This window comes from Miscanthus floridulus, chromosome 7 (assembly GCF_019320115.1).
Source record: "Miscanthus floridulus cultivar M001 chromosome 7, ASM1932011v1, whole genome shotgun sequence".
NCBI classification, from domain to species: Eukaryota; Viridiplantae; Streptophyta; class Magnoliopsida; order Poales; family Poaceae; genus Miscanthus; species Miscanthus floridulus.
Genome location: NC_089586.1, coordinates 106,340,552 through 106,355,525, shown reverse-complemented (window position 1 = coordinate 106,355,525; position 14,974 = coordinate 106,340,552). Strand labels below are relative to the sequence as shown.

Sequence of the window (14,974 nt, the reverse complement as noted above, 5' to 3'; positions counted from 1 at the left end):
ACGAGACGGTTTCTAAGTAGAATATACCCCTCATATGTCATCCTTCGTGATCCCTATGAATCGAGGGGATGGAGAGGGAGGAGTCGTTCACGTGAGCGCGTGGGGGAGGAGAGAAGGGCACGTCTCGAGCTAGTCAAGCCCGTGGAGACGAGGACAACAATGGCGAGCTCTGCACCGGTCACACATGGATAGTCGAGGGTGGCGACTGCGCAGAGAGGCGAGGGTGCCAGCATTCGAGGCCCACACCATGCGTAGACCTGAAGAGCGGCAGCGGCGTGCTGTTCAGAGCTGAGGGTGGCAGACATGAGGAGGGCTTAGGGCACTGGCATCCGAGGCATGCACCAACACATGGCCCCGAAGGCAGCGGCCGCGCGGGGGTGATGACTTCGACCGTGGTCTTGGACGGAAAATGAACCAGACGAGGAGAGAGATGGAAAAACGGAGAAATAATAGAGACTAATAGGTGGACCCTAGCCCCACGTGCAGGGTGTGTGGTCTAAATTTTCGGGTTCATGAACTAAATAAGTAGATAATAAGAACCATTTCACCCGTGTCCAAACAAAAATCATTGGATTGTCCCATTCTTAGAAATTGGGTTGAGTCCATCTCATTGCACCACGTCCGACCTAAAGAAGACACGCTTAATGCATTAGTTGGTCAGTTTAGACTATTTTTTTTCAAGCGGGTTAGTTAATGAGGTGACTAATCTCTTTGCTTTTGAAAATAGTGTCTTGTGTAGTTTTCATTTCTTTTCGTTATATAAAACGATATACTACTTAATTTTGACATTTACTTCCTTCCTTATTAATGTTAGCATGGCAAAACAAGCTTTGGCTCAAGCGCACTAGGATGGCAGGTTAAGCTCGCCCCGCACCTCTTGTTAGATAGAATCTAGATAGCAAAATGCAAACCTAAAAAAGTTTGAGTCAGTCTGATGCTATTATTTAAATTATTTTACACTGCAGAAGTAGGTAGACATTTGATTTGATCTAAATAGAGCGTTCAACCCCAGTTGTTCTTTCATGACTATAATTATCCATGATCGATGATAATTGGTGATCTACATGAATATATTCTAGTGCGTCGCTACGGTTTAAAAATTAAGATGTAGCATAGTTAGCTTGGTGAAGCTATTGCAACATAGCACCACATCTGTAATTGGCCATGTATATACGAAGAAAAGATTAAAGAAAAAGGACTCGTAAAGATGCATCTAGGCCTTGGTTTTTTAGTAAGGCCATGTTCGCTTTGCTGAAAAGCTAGACTGAAAAGTAAAGTACTGTTCGTTGATTTGATGGCTGATAAGAACATGACCTAAATGACAAGGTTATTAATGGAGTAATGATTTAATTGAGATGAGCTGCATGTTGAAATATACCGATGACCTCACCTCTAAAATTATTTGGACATTTAAAGTTATTACCTAGAGTTTAATTCTTTCATATTTTAAATTTGAGTATTAGACATGCCTTGTTATGAGGTACCAAAGGAATATATAAATTGTTTATCATCGTAGGTGCCTCAGTTCAAATGGATATCTCAATAGACCCACGTACTGTACTTCACTAAAACAGAAACAGGCCGGGCTGTCCAGGTTTCCAACGGACTGTGCGGCGGTGCTAGGTGACTAGGTCCCATTAGCTATTGCCTATTGTTGGTCTATTGGCCGAAATAGCTAGTTTCATGCTACATAATCTGACAGATTTGCTCAGTGTGGGAATTGGAAAACTTCTTTGATTCTTTCCCTAGAGTGTTTGTCTTCTACAGAGAGTGTTTAGGCCGTGAACGTGATGGAATGCAGTAGCGCTGGATCTTTCCTTCGCGTCCGTGGCCCGACGGTTCCGCTAGCAGTTACGTGTTCGCGCGCGAGCCACCAATACCGGTCTGTCCCGTTCCCCACCTCACCCTCTTCTTCCCCAACTCGGGCTGCGGCCACTGCTCCTCGCCTTAAACCCGTCGCCGCCATGACTCCCGCATCCACCTCCCCTCTCGCCGCCACCGCCGTCGTACCCACGAACCTATCTTCCTTCTCTCGCTGCCCCCCTCGCCGCCTCCCGTGCGTCTCCTGCCTGGCGGCGCCCGAACGCGGGGGCGGCAATGCGTCGAACGCCCCGCCGGCGCCGCCGCAGCAGCCGAGGTGGCGCGCCGCGGTATCCGCCGCGCTCGCGGCGGCCGTGGTCGCCGCCTCGATGCCAGCTTACGCGGACCTGAACAGGTTCGAGGCCGAGCAGCGGGGCGAGTTTGGCATTGGCTCCGCCGCGCAGTTCGGCTCGGCCGACCTCAAGTACGCCACTGCTTCTTTCGCATCTCTTCTCCGTGATCGTTTTGTTGTTACATTGCATTGCTGATTTGCTTTTTTTTTGTGTGTGGTCTTACAGGAAGGCTGTCCACGTTAACGAGAACTTCAGGTGGGTTCTTAATTTCACTTGTTCCGAGTTAGAAACCCCAATTGTTCATGCCAAGTCTGATAGATTAAAGGAATAGTTAGTAGAAAGGAATCCTACTTTTCAACTTCGTGCCAGCTTTGGCAGATCTGATGTGATTTTGGCCCTCTGGAAGTTTAGGTATTAGCACGCTGCATAGAGCTCTACCACTTCCCACTTCCCAGATATAACGATGATAATGTATTATTACCAAAATTGATCAGCATTGTGTCCGCATGCATTTTCTGAGCATTGCTTTTATTTAGGTCATATATACTAGATGGAAATAGCTTGTTGTATAAAATGTTTATTTATGGAGAAAATGTGTAACAAATATGCTACAAAATTACTGTAAGTACACTGTTGTCAAACAAAATTTTAGCAGAGTAAGAGTAATTATCTGTGATACGGATAAGGATAACTAAAGAAATTGCTATTCCTCATCTCTCCTTTACCAAATACATCATTTATTGATGTAGGCGGGCCAACTTCACATCCGCTGATATGAGAGAGTCGGATTTCAGTGGTTCCACATTCAATGGTGCCTATCTTGAAAAGGCTGTTGCTTATAAGGCAAATTTCACGGGTGAGTGAAACAACAGCTTTTTATTATGCAGATAGGTTATTTTTTTTCTTGAACACGCGGGAGAGCTGCGTATTATTATATTAAGAAGAAAAAATGAGAAAAGAGCCCATACAAAGCCACACCAATGCACACAACTAGGAATTATTATCATACATGATGTGTGTGCTCGTACATGATGTACGTGCTTGATGCACATAACTACCTTTGTTTAGTGGTCAGTGGTCCTCTAATGTACCTTACTCTGGAAGCTACTCAACCAGAGATATCATAGAGAACCTCTTATCTGCTACTTGCTTCACCACCATCTCAGTATAAAATCAGAACAGTTTTTTTTTTCCTTTTCTGGTTTCAAGTTGACTCATCATGCTATTTATATCAAAGTTTGGTAGTAGTTCTGGTCTTCTAGCATTCACTGAAACCTGGCTATGTGGGATTCTCATCTCTGTTGTTCCAGCACTTTATCTAGAATTGTAGAAACTTCCCTTATTTTGAGCAAAAACCAAAGTAAATTACAGAACAGGAACTCTATATCTGAATCTTTTTATCCTGTTGATGTGATTTTTACCACATTTGAGTATATGGCCTTGGAACATTTTAGAATATTCATGCAGTTATTTTGTGTTTTTTTACCAGTGCTGTTGTTTACCTTTTCAGGTGCCGATTTGAGCGATACATTAATGGACCGCATGGTAAAAACTGAATTAGTACTTTTAGGTTTTAGCTTTGTCATATTGTTGAACCATACCAATATTTTTTTCCCAAATGCATGTGATTTCTTATGTTTATTGAAATATATGGTTCATATTTCCAGTGATTATAGGCATAGATGGAGCATACGCAATTACACATCTAAATTCTAGGTCAGCTTTAAAGGTTGTCCCTATGTTTTCTCCTTTCTGTAGTAATAAATTATGATTGCGATAATCCTTCTTGATTTTTGAGGTTAATAAAAGATATCACAATAGTACCCAAGTTGATTAACTGTTGGAATGTTATCTCCACTTTTAGTTCTAGAAATAATATCCATAGCATTGGCTTCCTCTGTTTCTAGTATCCTTTCAGCAAATCTTTGAATAGCATTGATAAACCTTTGGCATTTGGTACATATTACAAGTACATCTAACTGAGACTAATCAACAAGACTGATACACTGCATCTTCTTCTGGGCCATGGATTCATATACATCTAGAGGCTCATTTTAAAAGAAAAAAGGAAGGAAGAAGGAAAAAATCATCTGTTGTGCAGTGGAAAGTCGAAGGGCGGGCCTGGTGCAAGCGGTAGAGTCTTACCGCCTGTGACCGGAAGGTCCCGGGTTCGAGTCGCGGTCTCCTCGCATTGTACAGGCGAGGGTAAGACTTGCCACTGACACCCTTCCCCAGACCCCGCACAGAGCGGGAGCTCTCTGCACTGGGTACACCCTTTTTGTGCAGTGGAAAGTCATTGGAAATTTAGGAGCAGCACTACTCATTTACTCTATGTTCAACACATCGATACATATACCACTTTCTGAAACAATGTGCACTTGGTCATATTTTGAAGAATTATCTGCATTACTAGAATAAAAATATAGAAATTTGTAAGTATGTTATTGGCCCTATAGTTATATATGGCCAAGTTCAAAACATATCCTCGCTTAAGGAAAATTCTACTTCCTTTTGGGCATGCAATATCTCACTCACATTCTCCCATACTACCCTCACATTTGTTTAAGTACAGGATTTTAAGATTTGGGTGTTAAAGATAATTTAATGAAGCATAAGTCTTGCTCAGAGTAGCTGTACTTTTTTCAAAAAGCTATATGTAGCAGAGTTACCCACATAAATATATTAAAAAATGGCCATGGAGAGGGATTTCCCTTTGGCTTTTCTTGAGAGAGGAGTACCAAGTACCCAACCTTTAGGTACTCATGCAACCTTTGAGCACCTGGGTTCGAACCTGGGTGGGCGACCTCTCAACTGTGGGGGCTACTCATGCAACCTTCGAGCACCTGGGTTCGAACCTGGGTGGGCGACCTCTCAACTGTGGGGGCTCCACCGACGAAACTATTGTTCGGTTCTCCCCACAGTTATATTAGAGATGCAAGGTTATTTTACAAATAGCCTAGTGGCAAGACATTCTTTTTTTTCTTTTAAAAAACAACTACTGGAAGAGAAACCGAACGAAGATTAAGAAAGATAAATAAGCAGAAGCAGTAGGCAAAATCCTTCTCTTTATATATTCTGACAATCATATGCTCCAAAGTTCTCCCATGGAGGCATTTTGCTCTAGCCAAGGTCCAAGTGATGCTTCCTCCATGAGAACAAACTTAGATTTGCAGTGTGGTGGCCAATTTGTTTGGACGATGCACTTGTTTCTTTCTTTTCTTTACTACCAAACCTTTTGAGCCATTAGTCCATTATTTGGCAGCTAACCCAGTGTCCGGTGGATGGGAGAGAGTTGCTAGCAGACCTGTTCATCCACGGTTTTGGGGGGTTTGCTGGTTTCTGAAACTAACGTGTCGATGGACTATCTTAGCTGAATCAGTCTGGTTTCTATGGTTTTATGGCTGATAATTGCTGGGTTGGTTTCATGTGGGTTTACCGGTTTGGCTGGGTTAAACTGTATGCATACACCAGAAGCATCTAGATGAAGCTCGCGTCCAGCAAGGGGCACTTGAACTTCTCTGATTATTCCTCTATACAGCTGCTGTTGGCCATAGAGAGGAGCGGCATCATGTATGCCACCGCCAAACACGGGAAAGAGTCCCACCGTATATACCTTCTCTGGCTGAAGCCTCAAACAGGTAATGCCACACCACCATGGTTGCTGCGTCCGTTTGGGGTGAGGAGTGGTGCTATTGGTGTAGCTATCAAGAACCAGAGTGATCTGACAAGAAAAGAACAGCCAGAGCTGAAGAACATAGAGGGGAATACCTTAACTGGCAGATAACTCAACTGATTGAAGGATTCAAGTACAGGACAGCCTGCTTTACTTGACTACTGCTACTACAGAACTAGGGTTCTTCGATTAAGCCTTACAGCCAACACTCGCGCTCCTTACAGACTGAGGCATCGATGACTACATTAATTAAAAGATAAACACTTTTAACTTCTGAAAAATATGAAAGCAAACATAGTTTGGTGCTAAGCAAAGCAAGTGACTCAGTTGAAGCAAATTCGTTGGATAGCAATCAAATGCTGAAGAACGGAGTCTCTGAACTTGAGCATTCAGCACTGGCTTCCTTTCTGACGAAACTGAATGAACTAGCTGACAGTAGCTAATGGCAATATCAGGACTCGAGCTCAGTTAGCAAAACGGTGCTGGACAGCAGATTAAATGGGGGCTTGCACATCCCAAGCGTTGTGTTCTTTGTGATCAAGAGGAGGAGATGGTGCAACATATTCTTACCAGCTGTGTTTTTTGCTAGGCAATTGTGGCATAATTTGCTGGCCCCTATTGGCCTCCCCCAACACACTTCACCTGGGCGCCATGATGAATGCTTCACTGTTTGGTGGAGGAAAGGTAGCCAAAAATTGGAAGGCCTTAAAGAAAAGGGTTCAACAGTGTTGTCATTTTGGGAGCTTGGACCCTATGAAATCTCAGAAATGGATGTGTTTTTTATTGTGCCTCTCCATCATTGCCAGCAGCCCAACACTTTTTTTAATGAAGAGCTGCAGATATGGTGTTTTGCTGGAGGTTGGAAATTTCAGGATTTATTCTTTGGTCGTGTGGAGGTTATAGAGTAAACTGTTATCATGGTCGGGCGTGCTCTTGTATTTGTATGGGGTGATAAGCCTATGCATTTTTTTATTGCAACATTCTTTTATCTCCTAGTGGAGGTAAGTATGTTGCCTTGTACGGGGTTTCTTCCCCCCTCCTTTCTCTTTAATATAAAAGATGCACAGCTCTCCTGCGTGTTCAAGGGGAAAGGACTCGAGCTCTGTCATGGAAATCAGATCAGTTAGGTCGCTTTGTGGATGCTACATCAAGCCAAGACGGTAACCTCCGGCATGGATGACAGCCTTGGCCCTGCACAAATGGCCCTGTATCGTCTATCTGGACCTCCCTGCTTGGCATGGATACACTACACTGTACTCTGTGCTTCCTCATCTGGATTTGCACCACTGTTGATGACTCTCACCTGCAGCGATGTTCCCACTTCTTGTCGATGATTGCACATTTGTAGTTTGCCTGGTGGTGCTTGAGCTCAACTAATGTCTCTCACTCTTCCGCCGTTTGCTGCACATCAACTGCATTCGTCATGGTATACAGATGTGACTGACGCCATGAGCGCATGCACAGATTGGTATGGTTGAGCAGGTATGCCGGTTTCTAACCCATGTCGAACCTAACCAGTGCTCGCACATATGGATTTCAAACCAGAAAACCAGCTAACCCGCGTAACTGCTTCTACTGGTCCTGTCTGGTTTGGATTGGCAAGTTGAATGGTTTAAGACCAAACTGTGAACAGGGTAGTTGTCAGGAAGCAGTTATTGACTACTGTTGCTGACCAGCGAGCAGTTTCTGCGTGTTTCCGAGCTCCAGTTACACATTGGGGTCAACTATTAGTTTGAGAATCCTCTTCCATTAGCCATTGGGCCATCTAAATTATGTTTATGTAAGGCAAGCCGGATGAAGAACGGGGTGTAGTTATATTTGTTCTGATGTACTTAATGCTTGCATTGTTAGACTGGCAAATGTCATTTCATTATTTAAATTGCAATCCATGGCAACTAGTGAATTCTCCCGTTATGCATTTGATATAGGAAGTTGTCAATATACATAATTCCCTGACAGATTTGCAGTTCAAACAAGTTTTGAGACATTGTATGTTTGTGGCAGGTTCTAAATGAAGCTAACCTTACAAATGCTGTCCTTGTACGGTCAGTCCTAACACGTAGTGATCTTGGAGGAGCGATCATTGAAGGTGCTGACTTCAGTGATGCTGTTATTGACCTACCACAGAAACAGGTACATAGTTACGTAAATGACAATGCCATCACATATCGATGCTGTTATTCTTGGAGATTGTCAGGTTCTATGGTCAATGCTTATGTGATCTCTTGATTTCTGATATTATTTTTGCAGGCATTATGCAAATATGCAAGTGGGACCAACCCCATAACAGGGGTAAGCACCCGAAAAAGCCTAGGATGTGGCAATAGCCGTCGAAACGCATATGGGAGCCCTTCATCCCCTCTATTGAGTGCCCCGCCACAAAAGCTTCTTGACCGAGATGGTTTCTGTGATCCAGCTACTGGTATGTGCGATGCAAACTGAGAGAGGATTGATCCAACATGGAAACTGGTGACTAGATGGTGTACATTACATTGGAGATTGAGTAAGAGCAGAATAGTGCAGAGAAACCAGTCGTTTTTCTTCTCGTCTTGCAATTGTTGTAACATTGCAACGGAATCAGGTAAAATTCAGGATGTAGATGAGATATGGGCGCTGAGTACCGTCGACGAAATCTAGTCGGTAGTCTACCGAGGGATATGCTCACGATAGTAGATGAATCGGTGAAGGTGCGCGAGATACGAACTAGATGATAATACCAGCACCGAGACACAAGATTTAGACAGATTCGGCCGTCAGTATGACGTAATACCTGCATCCTGTGTTTCGATGTATTGCATTGAGATATGTGGAGATGTTCACTACGGGACCCCTGCCTCTCCTTATATACTCTGGAGGGACAAGGTTACGAGGAAAATATCATATTTGATATTATACAATAAATCACATCTTCTTGTAGCCTTACGGTGTACGCCTTGATCTTATGGCCTGGGCCACCTTTGGGGCGTGGCCTATGTCTTGTCTTGTGGGTAGCGGGGGTATATCATCCACAGCTAGTCTCCGAGTGCCTTGTTTCCTTTAAGCAACGCCATCTTGAGCTTGTTCGAGCTGTTCAACTTGCTGCTGATCACCAGAGACAGGCTTTCGACCAGTTTAACTGTGAACCGAGCTGTTGAAACAAGCATCCAAGTTGTTAACCAGGTGTCCGAGCAGTTGAAAACGGTGTCCGAGCAGTTGAAGCAGATGTTCGAGCAGTTCAACTGGGAGCTAAGTTCAACTGGGAGCTAGGCTCGGACTTACTCGAGTAAAGTTTGCTAGAAGGATGTAAGGGGCTCAACATAAAAATTAAAAATTCTCCACCTTAGGCGAAGTGTAGCCATTTAGACTCCTTAGTCAATAAGAAGGGTAAATAAAAAAAAAAGTACTACATTCATTGTTAGGTGAAGTGTAGCCACTTAGTCCTTAAGCATGCTGGAAGATGAAAAAATGAATCTTGTAACAGGGTCAGAATTTTAATGAAAGCTTGTCAACATCATCTGTCATGTACTTATTTAGACCCCGAACGTTGGTCATATTGCCCAAGATCAACACCCGATCCGAATAGTATGGAGCAACTTGATAGCACACCGATGAGACGTAGCAAAATCCAAATGCCAAGGGAGTACCCAGCTTAGCTGGCGACTCTTGCACAAAGAATCCAAGGGGCGAGGAGTCCCTAGCATAGCTGGCAAGTCCTCAGCATAGCTGTCGATAAAGCCGAAGCGACGAGCAATATGACCAACGGGTTGGTGATGAGTGTCGAGCAGTCCAACCAACTGGTCGACAGTGAAGTGAATGCCTGAGCGGAAGTGAGCGTTGAACGGTCCGACCAATTGGTCGGTGATGAAATCCATGAGCCAAATGGTCCGACCAGTTGGTCGGTGGTGAAGTCCAAGTGCCAGGTGGCGCGACCACCCAGACGATGATCCTCTTATCCTTCCTGACGGATGTCCCCGAGCGTAAGCTCGTTGACTAAACCAGGCCCCTGAAATAAAAATATGTAGAACGGGTAGTTCATGGTGTAAAAATAAAATGTATGAAACCCGAAAGAAAATCAGCAATGATGAAATAACGTATGCAGCTCGGTCATCGGTTGTAGATGAACATTATGTTTGTTTTTGGAAGAAGTGTTTATATTTAATATAAACCATCCGAATAGTTTGTTTGTAGCTCAGTCTCCAGCCCTAGCTAGCCCGTTAACCATAACGCGGAGCGCGGAGCCCGTGTGCGTATAGGAAGAACAAAGCGTCGTCAAGGAGCCGTCGCCGACCACCCGTAACGCAGAGGGGAGATGCTCGTCACATGTAGGGAGAAGCCGGAGACAGGGTCGTCTCTAGGGACATCCGAGCATCAACATGATTGTTCGGAGATTTATTGAGTCAAAAACGTGTGTCATCTTTAAGATGGTATACACGGAGAAAAAAGTCATTTGAAGAATGATTATGGAGAAAACAACATAGAGAGACATCGGAGACGCACGAAGATTAGAGAATATTTAGAAGAATATTAAAGTTTGCCTTAGCTTGATTGACACCAAGTGGAGTAGAGGAGTCGGCAAGTGAGTCAGCGAGTCATGATGTCCGAGTAGATGGGTGTGATTTGGATGGCTCGCTTGACAGCTCGAACGGGTATGTGGAGTCATAAGCGAACAGGTGTAATCGGAGCCTGACGGAGTCAATCCGCGTGGGGAGGGCCCTTGAGCGTGTCCGACCGAGGCGAGGGCGCAGTCCGAGATCTTCCTTGCATGCCTGAGATACGTGAGGTTGCTTGCATGGTGGTGTAGATCCAGATGCATATGTGCTTGTATATCTCTTGAACTACTCCAATTAACTTGTACGGTCGACCAACATCTTTGGTGGAAACACTGCTCCACATCGCGTTATCGCCGATCGCCTTTCCTAATTGCTGGTTGTCGTGATCCGCGGAAACGATCTTACGTATCCGATCAGAAATCACGAGTAACAACAAGATGCGATTAGGTTTTTCCCAACCGAAATCATGCAAACATACGGGTATATCTAGAAGATAATAACAATATTTAATTAGAAAGCGAATTGACTTAGCTTTCTTAGATTGCTTGACTCCGATATTGCTGTCGCGTGTTGCGTCTGTTGGAGGTGCATGGCAAGGCGTCGAACTCCAGCATGTGCGACCGTTCGCTAAGGAAAGCAATCCGCTGCCTGCCAGCGGCAACGCCGAATGCTGAGTTGCCGGCGACGTTGATTGAAGAAAAGATTCTCATCTGGTTCGCCATAGAATCAGCACGCACATCCCCTACCTGGCGCGCCACTTTCGACGAAATTTGATCGACAGTCTACTGAGGGGTATGCCCATGATAGTAGATGAATCGGTGGAGGTACGCGAGATACGAATTAGATGATAATACAAGCACCGAGGCACAAGATCTAGACATGTTCGGCCGTCAGTATGATGTAATACCTACATCCTGTGTTCCGATGTATTGCATTGAGATATGTAGAGATGCCTACTACAAGATCCCTGCCTCTCCTTATATACTCTGGAGAGTTAGGGTTACAAGAAAAATATCCTATTTAATATTATACAATAAATCGCATCTTCTTATAGCCTTGCGGTGCACGTTTTGATCTTATGGACTGGGCTACCTTTGGGAGGCGGCCCATGTCTTATCTTGTGGGTACCGGGTATCCCCCACAAGTACTGAATGCCATATGTAGCATAGTATACGTATATGAAATACTAGATCATATCATGTGCTTCTTGCTCGAAAGAAGTGGCCCCTGCTTTGTTCTAAAGCCAACATATGCAAAAGCGGAAAGTTCAACAGAGGAGTGTCTCAGTAAATAAACTTTCCACTCAATTTCACAAACATTGCTGATGCATCGGCAGCAACCAGAGCTGCCGTTCTGGATGGACCGTACAAATAGACGTCCATCGACAGCTTGACTATTTTTACAAATTGTCAAGTCAGTTGCTAAAGCTCCTTAGCTTCAGTTTTCGGCTAGCTACCTTATTAACACCAGGTCTTGAGACCTGATGTCAATAACATATATAACCACTTTGGCTACATGTTTATTATGCATATATGTATATTTTCATGTGCCATGACACGCATTGCATGCTATATATTTGTACACTCACTCAGGTTTGGGAGGCATATATTGTATATATGAATTGTATAGAGCATCCAATGGATTCGTGTACGTTCTGCAGTAGCTATTTCCACATGTTGGCCTCGCCGCCAGCAGAGGCAGATGTGGAAGCGTAGTCCAGTGCTTCTTCCGGTTGCTTGTTCTCAGCCTGAAACACCTGCGCCGGACTGGGGTAACCGGCCTCTTTCGCTGTGCCATCGCCGTGGCTGAAGAGCTGAGACGCGACGAACTTGTCGAGCACTCTCCAATCAGTGACCGAGTCGTCCATGTATGCGGCCTCCATCAGGGGCGGTTGCTGCGCTGCGTACCCAGAGGCCTGGAGGCTGCAGCTGCCTTGGGCGGCAATGTAGGCGGGAGGAGGCTTGGGGCTCTCCAACTGAGGGAGCTGCTGCAAGAAGGCGTCTTGGCTGGGCAGAAGGTGGTGGTACCCCAGCTCCGGCTTGCAGTGGTAGAGCTGCTGCTGGCCGCCGCTGTACACCGCCGCTGCCGGATGGTGGTGGTGCATCAGCTGCCTCGGCGAGCTAATGAGGTCCGGCATGAACCCGCCGGCGACGTGGTCGTCGAACCACGGCGCGCCGTCGGCCATCCTCTGCACGGTCGCCACTCGCTTCTTGAACACCCTGCAGACCACCCATCCTTCCTCCTGAACCACCCACGATTCGTTCGTGCACGGGCAAGCAGAAGCAAATGCTGTCAGCTCAGCTGAATGACATGCTCGATCACATTCACATCGACGATTTGTTGTTACGTTCAGCTAGACTGACAGGCAGGCAGGCTTACGTACAGGAGCGGTCCCGTTCTCGGTGGTCTCGAGGCGGTACTCGTGCATGATCCAGTCGGACTTCTGGCCATTGGGCGCGCGGCCCCTGTAGAAAACGAGCGTCTTCCTCATCCCGACGAGGCAGCTCTTGGTGTAGATGGGCTTGTCGCGCCCCGTCGCCTTCCAGAACCCGGCGGTGGTCGCCCGGTTGGTGCGAGAGCCCGTCGGGTACTTCTTGTCATTGTGGCTGAAGAAGTACCACTCGTTCTGCTCCTCCATCCCAATCTTGCACTTCTCTGCCCATTCCAAATGCATGTGTAATGTCATCAATAGTTTCTGCGTCTGTATATTTAGAAGCAAGTCTGTATGTACTACCAACTCATCCGTTGCATGAACTACTTGTTTCAGAATGTATTTATTTATTTCTTACCTTGGAGATCCCAAGGCTCAATTTTGTACAGATCGACGTCTTTTATGACGTCAAGGTCGATCTTGTTGGACGCCACCTTCTTCCTGAGGTAGTAGTCGACGAGTTCCTCTTCGGTGGGGTGGAAACGGAATCCAGGGGGAACATGAGAGAAAGTGTCCATCCTTTCAGTGGATCCCCACCAGTAACTGCACAGGGTAATAACCTGACAAAGATTCAGTACAAGGTTTCATCAGCAATTTAAACATGCCAGTGCCATGCAGTTCAACTAGCTCGATCAAAGCCACGTAAAAGGTCTTCCTGTCATACGCCTACCACCAGAGTATGTCAAATATCCAATGACGCTAATAAGAAGCCATAGGAGAGAAAATTGAGTTATATATTAGCACCAACATACTAGGTATGTAAATGTAGGTGCCAAGACTCGATCACACATCAATCCTAATGTTTGCTACTGGTGTTAAGACTATTTTTTGTGATACAAGAGTAATATACTTTAAGCAATCTTAACGTCAGCTAATAAGGGGTGCAAAGGATTTAGGACCTGTTTGGATGCATAGTACGAATTTCTAGTCCTAGCTCATTCAAATGGGGGGCTAGTAGGTAAGCTAGCTTTTTAGCCAAACCATTAGCTAGTTGTTGTTATAGCCAACTAGCTGTCAAACCCTAGCTAATTTGGGTTAATTTGTAGTCCTGGCTAATAACTTTAGCTCTAAGTAATCCAAACAGACCCTTAATAATGCTGATAAAGAAGAAGCAATGCTACATGCAACTAACCTTAGCACCCAAATCAAGGGATAACATATGTATATGCTAGTCATCTTATATCTAGGGTGGGCACACATATACCATGATCATGATGTACAGAACCATGTCTATACAGACACCCGTTTGAAGCACAGTTGGCGCATATCACGAGCACAAATCTAACCATTTCTACTCTGAGCATTCATACATGTATATAGAAAGTTCAATATTATTTTATTGTCCCAAAATTTATTTGCTACTCATATTCAACTTTGGTATTGGTTGAAGATATATGTGGGCACATGTTTAGTTTCCAACAAATGGATCAGAAGTTTTGTTTCATTATTTCCATGGGGATGACATTTTAGGAAAAAAGTGAGCAATCATGGCAGTAGATAAAAAGTACATACTTTCATCATGTATACGATTACCAGATTAATTCATTGGTTCGCTTGGTTCCTTTTGTGCCAAGGAAGCTAGCTTAGTGCACATGCGGACCTTTGTGCTGAAAGAAATGTATACTAGTACATGATCTAAACAACAGCACAAATGAATTTCTTTGCCCCATATGATGATAGATTATATGGCTAAATAGCTCTAAAAAAGAGTGAATCAATTAATTGGGAATGTTCATGTTAATACATATTTATTAGACAAAGGAAAATACACCAAAATGTACCTACATAGCTTCCAAATTGTGAACAAAAAAAAAGCACACGCGCACACACTGGCACACACACACATTTACAGAAGATAGAGGGTCCCTTCTGACATAAAATAACCTATTAATATGTCAGCCTAAACTGAAACAACCTTCATGAAACAAAAGGAGAGGAGGTACGGCAATGAGAAAAAAGAAATAAAAGAGAATTTTGTTCCTTCAAACATTGGAAGATATTTGAGAAATTTCATAAGAAATATGGTTCGGAATTTCAAAGAATTGGGACTAAACCTCTTGTATCAAACTTACAATTATTCCATTTTTGTCTACATTTACTTAATTCTACATGGACCTCTGTTGTCTGATAACCCTAGTTTAAATTTTACGCAACTGAGAGGTTAAACACTCTAGGCCTTATTTGGGGT

At 44.4% G+C, this 14,974-nt stretch overlaps 2 protein-coding genes across 3 annotated transcripts; one reads left to right on the top strand and one right to left on the bottom strand.

Annotated features, from left to right (window-relative positions):
* The first annotated feature begins 1,881 nt into the window (after positions 1-1,881).
* Positions 1,882-8,433, top strand: LOC136467485 (thylakoid lumenal protein TL20.3, chloroplastic-like). 2 transcript variants are annotated; one of them, XM_066466202.1, is made up of 6 exons: positions 1,894-2,284; positions 2,379-2,408; positions 2,903-3,009; positions 3,664-3,698; positions 7,831-7,959; positions 8,077-8,433. In XM_066466202.1, exons 1-6 carry the CDS (start codon positions 1,965-1,967, stop codon positions 8,266-8,268), a joined length of 813 nt encoding a protein of 270 aa, XP_066322299.1. In that variant the 5' UTR covers positions 1,894-1,964; the 3' UTR covers positions 8,269-8,433. The 2 variants fall into 2 exon arrangements, with proteins under 2 accessions (XP_066322300.1, XP_066322299.1); XM_066466203.1 differs by lacking the exons at positions 7,831-7,959; positions 8,077-8,433 and adding an exon at positions 5,692-7,824 and having other exon boundaries at positions 1,882-2,284.
* Positions 8,434-12,018: 3,585 nt separating this feature from the next.
* LOC136464138 (NAC domain-containing protein 7-like) lies at positions 12,019-13,304 on the bottom strand. The gene is made up of 3 exons (XM_066463097.1): positions 13,145-13,304; positions 12,739-13,010; positions 12,019-12,597 (listed from the first exon to the last, which is right to left on the bottom strand). Exons 1-3 carry the CDS (start codon positions 13,302-13,304, stop codon positions 12,019-12,021), a joined length of 1,011 nt encoding a protein of 336 aa, XP_066319194.1.
* Between the last annotated feature and the right edge of the window lie 1,670 nt (positions 13,305-14,974).